At 37.5% G+C, this 14,560-nt stretch overlaps 1 protein-coding gene across 10 annotated transcripts in view; it reads right to left on the bottom strand.

Moving 5' to 3' along the window:
* C15H11orf74 (chromosome 15 C11orf74 homolog) overlaps positions 1-14,560 on the bottom strand; it is a 62,274-nt gene that overhangs the window by 19,551 nt on the left and 28,163 nt on the right. For 7 of the 10 annotated variants that reach the window (XM_010358406.2, XM_010358407.2, XM_030918893.1 and 4 more), the window contains 2 exons: positions 4,356-4,510; positions 1,661-1,727 (listed from right to left, as the gene is read on the bottom strand). The exons of the other annotated variants lie outside the window; for them this stretch is intronic. In XM_010358406.2, coding sequence (XP_010356708.2) covers positions 1,661-1,727; positions 4,356-4,510 — 222 coding nt within the window. The remainder of the gene's footprint in view (positions 1-1,660; positions 1,728-4,355; positions 4,511-14,560) is intronic. 10 annotated transcript variants of the gene reach the window in all.

Here is a 14,560-nt window from a genome sequence, read left to right on the forward strand (position 1 = left end):
ATATTAATTATATATACACCAGTATATATACCAGTATATATATACCAGTATATATAATTATATTAATTAATATTATATTATAATATAAAATGTTAATTATATTAATAATATAGAATATTAACTGGCAATCTGGGGTGTGGGTTAAAATGCAGATCACCAGATGCCACCAAAGACCTTCTGAATTAGATTCTCTATTGGGAGGGAGATCCAGAAATCTGCATTTTTAACAAGGTTCCCTCTCCCAAATCACCCAAAACCCAAAACAGTGTGCTTCCTCTACAAATGTAGCTTCCTAACAAGTCCTTAGTTCTCCCTTCTAATCCAACTGGAGTCCCTATGCTGCTCTTATAGAAATTCAGAGCCACTCAGCGTATTAAAGTTAGAGAACCTCTCCCTAGAGGATGTGATCCCTCTAGACCTCTGATTTCACTTAAACCAAGAAAGTAATTAAAAAATCTGCAACATCTACTGGTTAATAGTGTGTTTGAGAAGCAATCCCTTCATGGAGTCGTGTGATGTTTGAAAGCAGAATAAAAATGTTCATTGCTTCCAATTACCAAAGCCTCTCAAATTCAAGCAGCTGAAGAAGCTAGAGTCAAGGTTTATACAACCAATGTATAGATAGTCACCATCCCCAAACCAACTTTACCCAGTCACTTTAACTTCTGTCTGATTATAAATAAGCCATCCTTCCAACACTAATGACCATAAATCATGTTTATGACTACCTAAAGACAGTAAACAATAGTTAAACATCGACAACCAAACCTCCATGGAAACTGCTCCTTCTGTAAAATTAGGCATTGACTTTGATATATTCTGGCATATTAAATCAGGAATGAGTGTTTAAAAATAAAAACCTCCTGATTTTGAACATATTTCAAACGTCCTTTGAGAAACAAAGAATATCTATGCCTATCCAGAAATGTTAACTAGAAAGAAAAAAGTTTTCCTCTAAATAGACATCAACAGACTAGCATGAAGTCTTTTTCAATCCAGCCCATGTGGAAAAATGCCTCAGAAGAAACATTTACAATATATCTTTAGTATTAAGGGTTTAATTTACATAATAAATATTTTTAAAAGCAAAAAAAAATGGATTTTCTTTTATTTTCTTTCAACTAGCTCACTGAAGCCTGCGTAGATTTTCTGTCTAGGCTTGGCATGTTATTCTACATGTGGGACGGTCTTGACATTAGTTCACTCAAGTCCACTGAAACTTGGTTCAACCTCAGTAACCTTTAATATCAGGCAAGACAGCCTTATTTTTGTGATCAATTCTGATATTTTTATGATTTTTATGATCAATAGGTATTTCATGTGTCCCTCAAAAATAATCTCAGATTACAAGACTGTACTTCTAAGAAATAAAGAGTTGACTTACAATGGCTCCACTTGAGACAATTACCTAAGAATCCTGTGATGAATTGTTAGTGCAAGGGCACACCTTTATTTCATTTAAGACCAAAGATTTCACAATCTTCAAAAAGCTTTGACCTTTCGGCTGAAATTTTTGTTATTGAAAAAAATAGCTCACAACTTTAGTTTTTCCTATCTTAGGAGAGGTGGAGGTAAGAATTGCCAAAAACAGGAAAGCTGTCTAAAGCCTTATTTGTAGTTTCTAGAAAGAGGTCATATAGAAAGGAAATAGAAAGCATACCCTCACTCATTTGGGGTTTAGTCTCTTCATCCATGTCCAAATCTTCTAAATCTAGGAAATTGTCTACCTAGAAAAAAAAGAATTAACATCATTTTTAAGCAGAGCTAAAGAAAAACTGCAATGAAAAGTCAATGAATCCACTTCCACAACACCTAACTGAGCAGCTGAATCCACTTTTCTCATTAACTCTTGAGTCCCAGTTCAAGGCTTTTGTGTTCACTGTGCTTTCCCAAGAGACATCTGAAAGAAGTAGTAAATTTGAAAGCTGGCCTGGATTTTGTAGGCACCATAGTCAGACCTCTGCACTGAATGGGAAAAAAGTAGTCTGAGACTTTTTTAAAAGGGACTTTGTTCCAGATTCTATCCCAGAATATATACCACCATCATGACAGTCAAAAACAGTGTTTCTGGGTTTTGTTTTCATTTTATTGCTTTTGCCTCTCAAGCAAATGGTGGTGGTGGCTCTGGCTACTGTCATAACAGCAGGCTTTCTTACAGCACTCTGAAGAGCCAGAGAGAAGAAACTAAAGAAAACAGGAGAGAAAAGTTCATTCAAAACAAAATCACAAGAGAGGTGAGCAGGGCAAAAACTCAAGTGTTTTCTCTTTTGAGCAAATAAAACTGAAAATTACTTCAAAGGCAAAAAGCAGGGCAAATGACCTTTACAGACACAATAGCAGCATTTAAATGAAAAACTATTCCACATGGAATACTGCTTTCCACTGCAAGCTGACAATGAGACATTTTAGATTAACAAAATGGTAAGATTTAGACAGGAACTAATTCATCTCAAGTGAATATCAAAGAGTGTAAATAAGAAAATGATCTCACCACTGGCACGAATGAGACCTAGTGAAGGAATAAGGTGGCAATGCCTTTTATGCTCATGACCTAAACATGTGCATAACAAAATACCATAAAATTACAAATTTACATTTCATAATTGTAATTCAAAAGACAGGCTGGGTCTTTCTTCCCTCAGCTCTACCTGTGAGACCATAGCTATTACATAGGAATTTTAAATGGTACTTCCATTGCTTTTAAGTACATACCTGCAGTTATTATCTGGCATCCAAGAGAAGCAAAAATTTATCTTCCATATAATAGTTTCACTACTGAATTTTGAAATTCTCTCATATTATATTGTTATTTACTTAGTGGTGTGTGCTAAGGGGGACTAGAGTCATGTTCCTGTATCAAAGCACCCCTTTCATTTATTAAGCTCTAAGGAAAAAAGATCCAGAACCCAGCTGACCAAGAATAGTTTAAGATATTCAAACACCAATGAATCAAAACAAAACAAAACAAAACTTGCAAGGACAAAATCTGCTGAATTCTCCAACTTTGTATAAGGGACAATAAATGAGTCCTGTGTTTTTAGTTTGTTATGTTTTTGGTTTTTGCCAAGAAAATTGAATCATGCCTTACCTTCACCTTTTCTGCCCAATTCAGATCACCTTGAAAAGAACTGCCAACTTTTTGGCCTTCATCCATCACTATCTGAAAAAATACTTTTTGGCCTTCATCTGTCACATATTGATGGAAAAATGAAACAACCGAAAATAAAGCTGATCTTGTAGCCCTTCAGATGACGAAACTCCCCTTCCTGTTTGTTAATTAGCTAAGCATAACAGACCAAATTCAGTAAGCCATAGCAGAGGTCAGGGAATAGGTTTCAGGAGCTCTGATTCTACTTCTGTCCTACAGACTCATCCACAGTGTAAGCTACAATAGACTGCTTAACCTCAGTCTTCTCATGAGTAAAACAGGAATACTTCCCACTCCTATCCCATCCCAATGAACCTCTGATGAACAAATCAGAGAATGCTAACACAACATTTTCAAGTTACTAGAACACAATGTCATTCAACCATTCTTTTTTTCTCACATGCTGGTTAAAGACTCTCTATATAATATAATCCCAATGGTCAGTCATTGCCAGTAAAGAGTGAAAAAAGTTCATATCCCACAATTATCTCTCTGGAAGCAAGTTCTGGAAATAAAGAATTATAGGCATCTGCTGTATATAAACGTATTTCTAACACAGAGATTTTTGTTCCCTTGTAAAAAAAAAAAAAAGAACACAATATACAATTCTGTCTACGATATTGCAAGGAAGACATGACGAAGCAGATATTAGAAACTTAAATGGCTTAAAAAGCAGAACAGTTTCCACTATAATTCCTTGATAATTAAAAACCATAGCTGAGGAGAATGTGAAGAGTCTATAAAGTCTTCAAGATTGGAAAAAGAGTATCTAACATTTACTGACCAAATCTTAGAGAAAAACAAAATAACCAATTCCACCTTGAGTTTGAAAGAGATGAATCTAGGAGAGGTGAAAGAAAGCCCCATTTTACGCAGGTAATTATAGAAAGGAACTCTTTTGTCCCAAATAGAAGAAGATAAGCTAAAAGAAATAATTTCAATAATTTATAGATGGCAGATCCTTAAGAACTTTTTAATAAAACTTGGGGATAACCAATTATCATCATAAACAATAGCTGTCAAAATCATGAAATACATGTAATGATGACCTTCAATAAAGTGGCCCAATGGTACTCCTTCTAGAATTAGGAGTTACAGATCTAACAACTATCTGTGTTTAGTAGGGTCTCTTTTTTTTTTTTTTTTGATTCATGAAGAATTCTTTTCTTCTGAGATTGTTTCTATAAATGTACTGTGTTGGCATTACCTGTTCTTCCAAACACTGTGATGAAGTACAAAGAAAGATGGTTTTATTTCTAAGATGGCAGTTATTTGCTTCATTTTTGTGAGTAACTTTGGCTGAGGTAAAAACGTTTTCTGAAGAATCAGTTCCAAACACTCCCCTTTTGGACACACGATCCTCTGAAATAAGAAGTTATGCACTATTAGAAAACATCCACAACACCCAGTCTGGTTTATTTTGTGTATATTGAGAAAGTTCCTTGCAACAAAAAAGAATACTTTTCAAAGAATTCTACAAACCGAACCCTTGAGGCATTACGCACTCTGAACTGTTAAAATTGATTTCTAAAATTGGATAGAAAGATAACATTATGTCACTCAACATATATTTACTGAGTGCCTATTACATATCTAGCACTGTTCTTGGGCGGTGTTAAAAAGTTAATAAAATACGGTATTTGCAAGACTCTTAGACATGACCTATCCCATCTTTTTCTAAATTTGAGGGATTTTTTCTTTATACGAAAGCAATTTATGGATGATTTTAGAAAACTTGTGAGGGAAAAAAGTAAAATATGAAAATCACTCATAATCCTACAAGCCGGAAAGGCCATAACAAAGTTTTTTCAGTGGCTATCTAAAATTTTTTATGTATCCATACACTTCTAAAAATCCAAATTCAATCATACTGTACATAACTCAACTTGCCAGCAGTATCTCTTTTCAGGTTATTGAACATTCCATGTAATTTTAATAGTTATCAAGAACTCCTTTATATAAATGTAAGATAGTTTATTTAACCAATTCCTTATTCTTGACTGTTTAAAATTATAAACATGAACATATTTGTACTAAATATATATATAAATCCATGTACATTCATAATTATCTACTTAGGCTGAGGAAATCATCTAAGAGTAATCCTAAATTAAGAGACTAAGACAATTATATCATGATGCTATTAAAAGAAACGTGGGGGAAAATAAAATGAAATAATTTTGGTAAAAGATAATGAATCTAGCTTTGGCCATGTGGCATTTGAAGTGCCAGTTGAAACTGTAGTGGAAATGACCGAACAGCAGCTGCAAATGTAGGTTAAAATCTGAGACAGATTTCACAGGAGGTAAATATCTGGTCATCAGTTACACTGAGGTAATAGTTTAAGCCATAACATTATATTAATAGTAATATTAAAATTAATAATCAGGGTTAACATTCATTGAGTGTCTGGCACTCTTTTGTGAGCATCTCATGAATCATTTCATTTAATCCTCAGAATACCACTAAAAGTAGACACTGTTACTATCCTAACTTTACAGATTAGAGAACTAAGGCCTGCAGTGAAAGAGTAACTCACTCAAGGCTATACAGATGGTTAAGCAGCAGAGTGGGGATCTGAACACTGCTTTTTGACTCTAGAACCTATCCTTCTAACCACTGTGTCTTGCTACCTGCATTAATGCAGCAAATGAAAAGAAAAGGTCTTTAGAGAATAGAAGAAAAAAGAAGCAGAAAGGGCAGGGGGTGGCAGGAAGCCAGAAAGGAGACAAAGAAAAATGGCTTACAATAGTCAAAGAAGAACTAAGGGTGCAGGGTACATTCCCAAACTGAAACTTGCTTCTTCTGATAATAGCAAGTACAGGAACCTACGTCAATGATCACTAACAGAGCGATAAAGGAATTCAAAAGAAGTCAAGTGGCAGAAATCAAGCCATTGTTGGATTGGGCAATCCTACTCCATCCCCTTCCTAGCCTCTACTATAAAAATGTTCCAGAGACCCAGCAATTGTTTTATCTGTGAGTTCCTTAGGAACATCCCTAACTGAAGGAATTACAGATAGCCTAACCCAGCACAATGCCCATGTTTGTTTCTCTTGACCGGTCAGTGCATGGCATCAAAATCAGTGAGATTCATGTTGTTGTAATGATCACAACCTGGTACAAATCCAGTTAGCATCATTTGTTTGCTTCTGAATACCCTATCATTGGTAGAATTAAGACTTGTGAAGATATCTTTAGGACATAACACAGATATGCTGAGAGGAAACAGAGATAAGGTGACCTAATCTAAAATACATCATTAATAAGCCAGAGAGGGAAAACACAAATATGAAATGCATCACACTCTCTTTAAAAAGGTCATATCCATAAATAACACCAGTTCAGGCCAGCTCTCTACTACTGCCTACTGCACCAGCACCAGTGACTTCAAACTAGCTACTAGCGGGAGAGGTGGCCCCTGCCTTTTGCCTCAACAAATCCTTGGAAATTCTGGTGTGAAGCACTCAACCTTGGCTTCTGTGGGTGGAGGGCTGGGGGGTGCTGAGCAAAGTGTGGGGAGGGTTGCTAAGAATATGCTGGAGTAACCAGCCCTATACAAGATGAGATAAATGAGGAAGAAATGATCTTAGGCCTTAGTCTCCCTGACTTCTTCTACTTTTACAGCCACAGAGATGTCCTGAATCAGTCCTAGGGCAAAAAGCATTGGTAGCAGAGTAGAGCAAGATAGGCACGGAGACACTTGGAAATAGGAGTTAACTGAGGGATGAAAGGGTTCCTCAAACTTCATCAATGTTGAAAGGAAAGCAGACTTCCTGTGGCTACTGCCATGCCTTAGTGCCCTATTCTAATAAAAGGTGAAACAGTTTCCGTTTTCCCTGCTCATCCTTTAAATCAAGTATAACCTAAATCTAGTAATTACTAAGAAAATACTACGTACCCAGCACAACACTATTGTAATAATCTATTGACTTAAATACTTGAAAAGCACAGCGATGTCTGAAAATCAAAGATGTTCTACAAGGACGAGTTCTATTTGTTCTCACAATCACTCAGTGTACTCTCTACTATTTCCAGTAAAACACCCAGGTTATGTGACAGGTAACCAGATGAAACTCCTCTGAAATAAAGAACAAAATATAATGAAGTCTCGGCTTCTGATCCTGATGTTGGACTATTGTTGGGATCTCAGATCTAACAAAAATTATTTCACTCTTTTAAAAATTCTCCTTTTATAAACACAAAGTTTTCATTTTTAAAAGACTGGATGATGTAGAAAAGAACTTGTTCGCTCTCTGACAAAAGCTGCAGTTTAAGGCTCCTTTCTAAACTTCAAAATTGGTTTCACAAGAATATATGCTATATCCCTCCTAAGACCCAGAAGTGCTCCTTCTAAAGGTTTTTATCATTGTTTTTAAAATCCAGCAAATAATAAATACCTTGGCACAATGAGAAAGGAAAAAAAAGTTATTTTTCAATATGATAATGTCAAAATGGCAGATGCTGGCATAGCCCAGAATCCGAAGTGGCTGAAAGCCTGATTAAAGAGCCAGATGCCGCTTCCTATAGCAATCCTGGTGCAATCCAAAAGTGCCACCCAAGTGTTTGACTCATCTTCTTCTGTTTCTGTTTTTCATCAGGGTCCTCTTCCACCCTTTCATCTTATCCCTAATGTTTCTTGCTTTGAAATAAATGTCAGACATAATACGGTTTAGAAATCTAACAGCAATATTTCGGAGAACAAGTAGGTTATTGAGACCTGAAAAAGCGTTTCTTTGGGCATTTCTGAGTCAAAACTTCAATACAGATGAGACAAAAGTTTTTTTCTAAAGGTTTTTCGAGGTTTCATTATTCTGAAGCAATGGAATTTCAATTTCCTTTTGATACCAAACAGACAAGCTTCCAACAGATCTCCCTTACAAGGCCCCCACTACACCTATAGGGTCTAATTTCAGACCAAAGGAAAAGGTTACACACCTTGAAAAGGTTGAAACTTTTGATGTCTTGATAAATTAAACACTAACCACATATTGATTATCTATCTTCCAGACAAAAGTGATTTTTTTAAAGAATTCAATTTTGAAAGAAACTTTTTTAAAAATTCAAATTAATCTGTAAAAAAGCCAGACTAGTGCCCATGCAATGAGAAGCATTATCACACTTGCAGGAGAATTTTCACAGATCAGCACAACCAACATTAGAATTCACAACCAAATCTGCCAGCAACCTCGGAGTGTCTGTTCTTCCACACTCTGGTCAATAGCAATATAAATCAAGAGCATGTTCTCAGTTGAGAGGAGATATTGAATATATTGCTAGAAGGAAAGGAAAATTCATGGGGGGACAATTCTATACAACACTAGGCAATTGCAAAAAGCCTTCTGCAAAGAGAATTGGGGATAAGCAATCATGCTGATAACAAGGTTGGGTACTCTGAAAGTCAGGGCGTGATTTTTGCATTATACTCCTTGCCTACAGCAATGTTTCTCTGGACAACAATATTTGCTCTTGATTTGTCCAGCCAGGCTACTTCACTCCACTGCTTCTTGATCTCATGCTCCTTGGTATCTGGCCTCCCCTGGAGCGACAGTCGTTAGAACTAAATAAGCAATTTTTAAAACCAATCAATCATAAATCAGAATAAATCCAAAGAAGCTAAATTCGGCTGACAAATGCTTTGTCTAAATTCCCTTTGCAGTGCTCTGAATTCCAACTGTTTTATGTTCCTCATTTGAAAGGGCACGGGGAGGAGAGGATTACCTCAGTCTGGCCAGTCAGGCATAACTGTGCTTTCCCCGAGGCTGGATGACAATTGACTCATTATTCACAGTCATAGTCATCAACCTGCCAAGGCACAAATGCACAACCCTGTCCTGGAAAAATGTATGTGAAAAGTCCCAGATGAGGGACACGATAGCAGTAAGTTGAAATTTTTGAAATGTCCAGTGTTAGGCACTTACAGAGAGAAAAATATGAAGAGAGTGTAATGTTTCTGAAAGCTTATATTCAGACAGAAAAAAAATTCTATGTGGTGGCTGAATTACGGAGCTCATTCAATCCAAAAGTTATATTCTGGTCATCAGCTATGTGCAAGGTGACAAAGATGGTTAACATTCAGTCCTTGTTGTCCTTACAGAGTTTACAAACTAGGAAGTTAAGCTATATGTGCAAACCACCAAAATAGAAGGCACCGATGGCAGATGATATAAGGGAGGTACAAAGACAAAGAATGGTAAAATCATAATTGGTTTGGGAGCATCACAAAAGGCTTCACATAGGACTAAGGCATCTGAGCTGGGCTTTGAAAGACAGCTACAATTTCAACAGGTGAGCACTGTGAAGAGGTCATTTTACACAGGGAAAATTCCCTGAGCAAGGCCCTCAACATGGGAACGCACAAGGCCTGAGGAAGAATCACCGATTATTCCAGGAAGATTTGGGGACACATGGATGGGGTATATTTGGAGGGCCTGACAAAAACTCTGTGCTTGACCTACATCCTGGGGAGTCACAATTAGAGCTGTACTCTAAGAAGGCAAACGGACAGAATGGATCAAAGTGGTTCAGGTACTAGAGACAAGAAAGTGTGGAGCTACCATAGTAACCCAGGTGAGAAGTAAGGGGAGCTTCAGCTATGGTGGCAGTGGTGGGAATAGAAGAGATTTAGAAGAAAAAAAAAAAAAAGAGTTCGCAAGTGAGTTCTCTTTTGTTTTTAGAACAAAAATGAAGGCACTATCTCCAACTGATTATGTTTCCTCTCTCCAGATATCACAGAATCATCACGTTATCTTTCCACTGCAATCTGTACGATACTTTTACATATAATTTGGCATGTCCTTGATAACTTTTTTTTAAACAATCTCTGTGATGGTGGGTGCAAATAACAGCACGATGGCAACCTGTCAAGTAGATAACAGTTTGGTGCTAAGAGGCCACACATACCCATCCCATAAAATGAGCTTACCTTCCCAACTGACTTAGTCAAGACCACAGAAGAGGTGGCCCACACTGGGAACAGATGCAGCATATTTGAGCATAGCCTCCCACAGCTCCAGGATTCCTAACAGAGCAACAGCTGCTGGTGACAATGTCAGCACAAGGGAGAATCTGTTATATCCAAGTTTGTTTCTTTTTGCACCGCAACCCTTTCCTATGCTAAGTTTACAAGTCTATGCATAATTGATTTATTTTCTTAATAGGTAATATTTACAAACAAGTAGGATCCTCCTAGTTCTTGAGCTAAACCCAGGATCACAAAGACACATGCTTATCTGGTGAAGAACCCAGGGAGGATCTAAGTATCCATGAACAATACCCCCACTTCCCCACAGCTTTACTAGGTATAATTTACACACCACAAAACTCATTCATTTTAAGTGTACAATTCAATGATTTTTAGGAAGTATACAAAGTTGTACCACCATCACCACGATTCCATTTTTAGGTCATTCCATCACCCCAAAAAGGTGCCTGGAGCCCATTTGCAGTCACTCCCCATTCCTACTCTCAACTACAGGGAACCACTAATCTACTTTGTGTTGCTATGTATTTGTCTCTTCTAGACATTCCGTATCAATGGAATCTTATGATATGTGGTCTTTTGTGCCTGGCTTCTTTCCCTTAGCATAACATTATTGAAGTTGGTCTGCTGGAGTGTGTATTAGTACTTCCCTTCTTATTGTCAAATAGTTCATTGTATGAATAGTACCAAGTCTTATTTTTCCACTCACTAGTTGATGAAAATTTGGAGTGTTTCCACATTTTATACCCCCTTAATGATGATACTGAGTTTGACCTAAGGACTGTCATCACTAATCGAATTCCATGCTGTCCCACATGACAAAATAAAACCACAGGGTAACTATGCAGTTTCACTTCCCTCTACACCCAATGGAAGAAATGCTGATGCTCATTGAGGCTATAATTCTCTAATCACCTTATCTCCACCATACCATCAGAGTCACAGGATCAGGCCACTCTCTATCACATGGCCTGTTTTCTTCAAATTTATATGAAATAGTCTGAAATTACCATCCTAAATTGTTCATTGCCTGTCTATTCCCACTAAAATGTATCCCTAAGAAGAGCAGGGATCTCACCATCAGGAACTTACTCACAGTTCCTGTAAAGTAAAATATTCATTCTCCACTCTAAAGGATGGGTAACAATTAAGACTGAAACATAGATTGATATTCAGCCCTTCAACCAGGAAGTTCTACACTGAGAGTTCACCATGTGCTTAACACTCTGCTAGGCTGGAAGAGGAGTTAAGAAAATGATACGACATGGCCTCTGCCTATAAGAAACATATCATCTAGTCCCTTAAAATTTTTACCCACTCAAAGACACAACATTTTACATATCTTTCAGTTCACATTTCCATGTTTAAGAATGTATCCAAAAGAAATGATTAAGTACGTGGGTGAAGATTTCACTGCAAATCCAAAAATGTCTGATTTATTCCCTTGAACATTTTTATTTAATCGAGGACATATGTTTTTGCAGATCTTTGAACCAGCATTTCCATGGGTGAAAATGTATCTAAAGGCCATAAATAAGAAGGGTGCAAAGAATGCTGGTACCAAAATCAATCAATAAATAAAGGCCAGAACGCTTGCAAGGACCTACAAACCTATCCATACCCCATCTTTCCCTACCTCCATGCCCTCTAACCTCAGCTTCCACTCCCTTCACCTTTGCTCATGCAACTCCAGCCTCACTGGCCTCCTTGCTGGTCCTCAGCTGGGCAGGTGCTGCTATTACCTGGCCTCTGCACTCACTGTTCCCTGGGCCTCAAATATCTGCAGACTCACCTCATTCCAACTTTATTCAAATTTTACCTTCCCAGATCATCCTATATAAAACCGCAACCCTACATCCTCCTGCCAGCACTCATGATTCCCTATACCATGCTCTGGTTGTTTTACCCCTTTCTAGAATACAAGTTTCAGTTTCCCCCTTCTAGAATACAATTTCTCTGAAGGCAATGATCTTTGTGTCTTTTGTTCACTTCTGTGAGTAACATTTAGTACATAGTAGATATTCAACAAACATTTACCAAATGAGGGTGTGCAATGCAGCATCATTTGTAATAGACAAAAATTGGAAATAATTCAAATCTCTAACAAAAAGAGAATAGCTAAACAAATATCCATACAACTGAATACCAGGAAATCATCAAAAGACGGGTAAATAATATTTATTGCTATGAGGTGTTCATAATATAATGTTACATTAAAAAGCAAGTTACTTCTTATCTGTAGAGTGGTGAGGGGAAAAAAGCAAGTTACAAAAACTATGTGTAGGCCGGGCGCGGTGGCTCAAGCCTGTAATCCCAGCACTTTGGGAGGCCGAGACAGCCGGATCACGAGGTCAGGAGATCGAGACAATCCTGGCTAACACGGTGAAACCCCGTCTCTACTAAAAATACAAAAACTAGCCGGGCGAGGTGGTGGGCGCCTGTAGTCCCAGCTACTCGGGAGGCTGAGGCAGGAGAATGGCGTAAACCCGGGAGGCGGAGCTTGCAGTGAGCTGAGATCTAGCCACTGCACTCCAGTCCGGGCGACAGAGCGAGACTCCGCCTCAAAAAAAAAAAAAAACAAACAAACAAACAAACAAACAAAAAAAAACTATGTGTAGTACGAGCCCACTTTTATAAAATAATTATAATAAATTTGCTGAATATATAAATGAATGAAAATATTAGGTTGAGCCCTTACAATAATTCAGGTACTATAAATATAAATAAATATATTTATGTGCATTTTATATATTTTTATTTAATCCTAATAACTTAATGAGGTAAAAGTTATTATATCTATTTTACATATGATAAAACTGAAGCTCAGAAATGTTAAGTAAGTTTCCCAAGATCACCTAGTTAGAAAGTAAGAGTTTAGATTCAAATCTTGGTTGTCTCCAACTTCCATGTTCTTAACTAATAACTGAATACATATATACATATTAATAAACAGAAAAATTCAGAAAGGATGCATACAACCATGGTTTATCTATAGGACAATAGACTATGACTTTATTAGTTAACTGCATATAAGTTTGCCTACATAAAAAAGACACCTAAAGTAACAATAGCTTAAACAAAATGGAAGTTTATTTCTCGCTCATGCACAGTAAGAGATATAGACAATCCAAGGATAATATGATTGTTCTGCACAGTCATCTGACCCAGGCTTCTATCTTTCTACTCTGCCACGACTACAGCACCAACCTTGGTCCAGGATGACACACCCCCACACCCTTGTTCCAAGCAAGAAGATGAAGAAAAGGAAGAAGAAAGCACATACCTCACTCCTCTGTAATTAGCTAAGGCTGATTTCAGCTACCAGATCAAGGAAGCACAAAAAATAGAGCAGCTCAAACAAGAATTTTATTTCTCTCTCCTGTAACAGTTTAGGACAGGTGGGTAGGATTTGTTCCATGAAATGACCCAGGGATTCAGGCTGCTGGAGTTTTCTATCATCCTAAGCACATGGCCTCCATGTCTGGGTCTAAGGGAGTTGTTCTAATGATTCCCAATTTCCAGCCAGGAGGAAAAGGATAAAAAGCATATAGTGCATGTGTCTTAAGGATCTGACCCAGAAGTGGCACATACCAGTTCCCCTCACATCTCATTGGCACAAACTTAGTCAAATGACCATACCCAGCTTCAAGGAAGACTGGGATGTAATCTTTATTCTGGCTGGCCATAGAGTAGCTAAAAATTCTACAGCTATAGAAAGAGCATGTTTATTGTTTTGCTGTGTGTGTGGGTGTGAGTGTGTGCATGGGTGTGTGGGTGTTGGTGCCTCTGAGTATTTTCTAATTTTTCTACTATGAACAAAAAAACTAAAAACTATACTTATATTTGCAGAGGCAAAAAAACATTTCTTCTAACGAAGTTTCTAATCCTCAATCTAGGGAGAATACCTACATGCATCTTCTTCCTTCTTAAAAAGTTTTTCCTGGAAATAATGAAGAAGGAGGAAAAATATATATATATATACACACATAGATATACACACATATATGTAATTTTACATTTTTTTCTTTTCTTTTTTCTTTTCTTTTCTTTTTTTTTTTTTTTTTTTTTGAGACAGAGTCTCGCTCTGTCGCCCAGGCTGGAGTGCAGTGGCGCGATCTCGGCTCACTGCAAGCTCCGCCTCCCGGGTTCACGCCATTCTGCTGCCTCAGCCTCCCGAGTAGCTGGGACTACAGGCGCCCGCTACCTCACCCGGCTAATTTTTCATATTTTTTAGTAGAGACGGGGTCTCACCGTGTTAGCCAGGGTGGTTTCGATCTCCTGACCTCGTGACCCGCCCGTCTCGGCCTCCCAAAGTGCTGGGATTACAGGCTTGAGCCACCGCGCCCGGCCAATTTTACATTTTTTTCTATTGTAGGTCAAGATTCTCTTAATATTTAACTTTGATGTCCCTCTTTTAAATCACAAATAAT

This window comes from Rhinopithecus roxellana, chromosome 15, assembly GCF_007565055.1.
Source record: "Rhinopithecus roxellana isolate Shanxi Qingling chromosome 15, ASM756505v1, whole genome shotgun sequence".
Lineage (NCBI taxonomy): Eukaryota > Metazoa > Chordata > Mammalia > Primates > Cercopithecidae > Rhinopithecus > Rhinopithecus roxellana.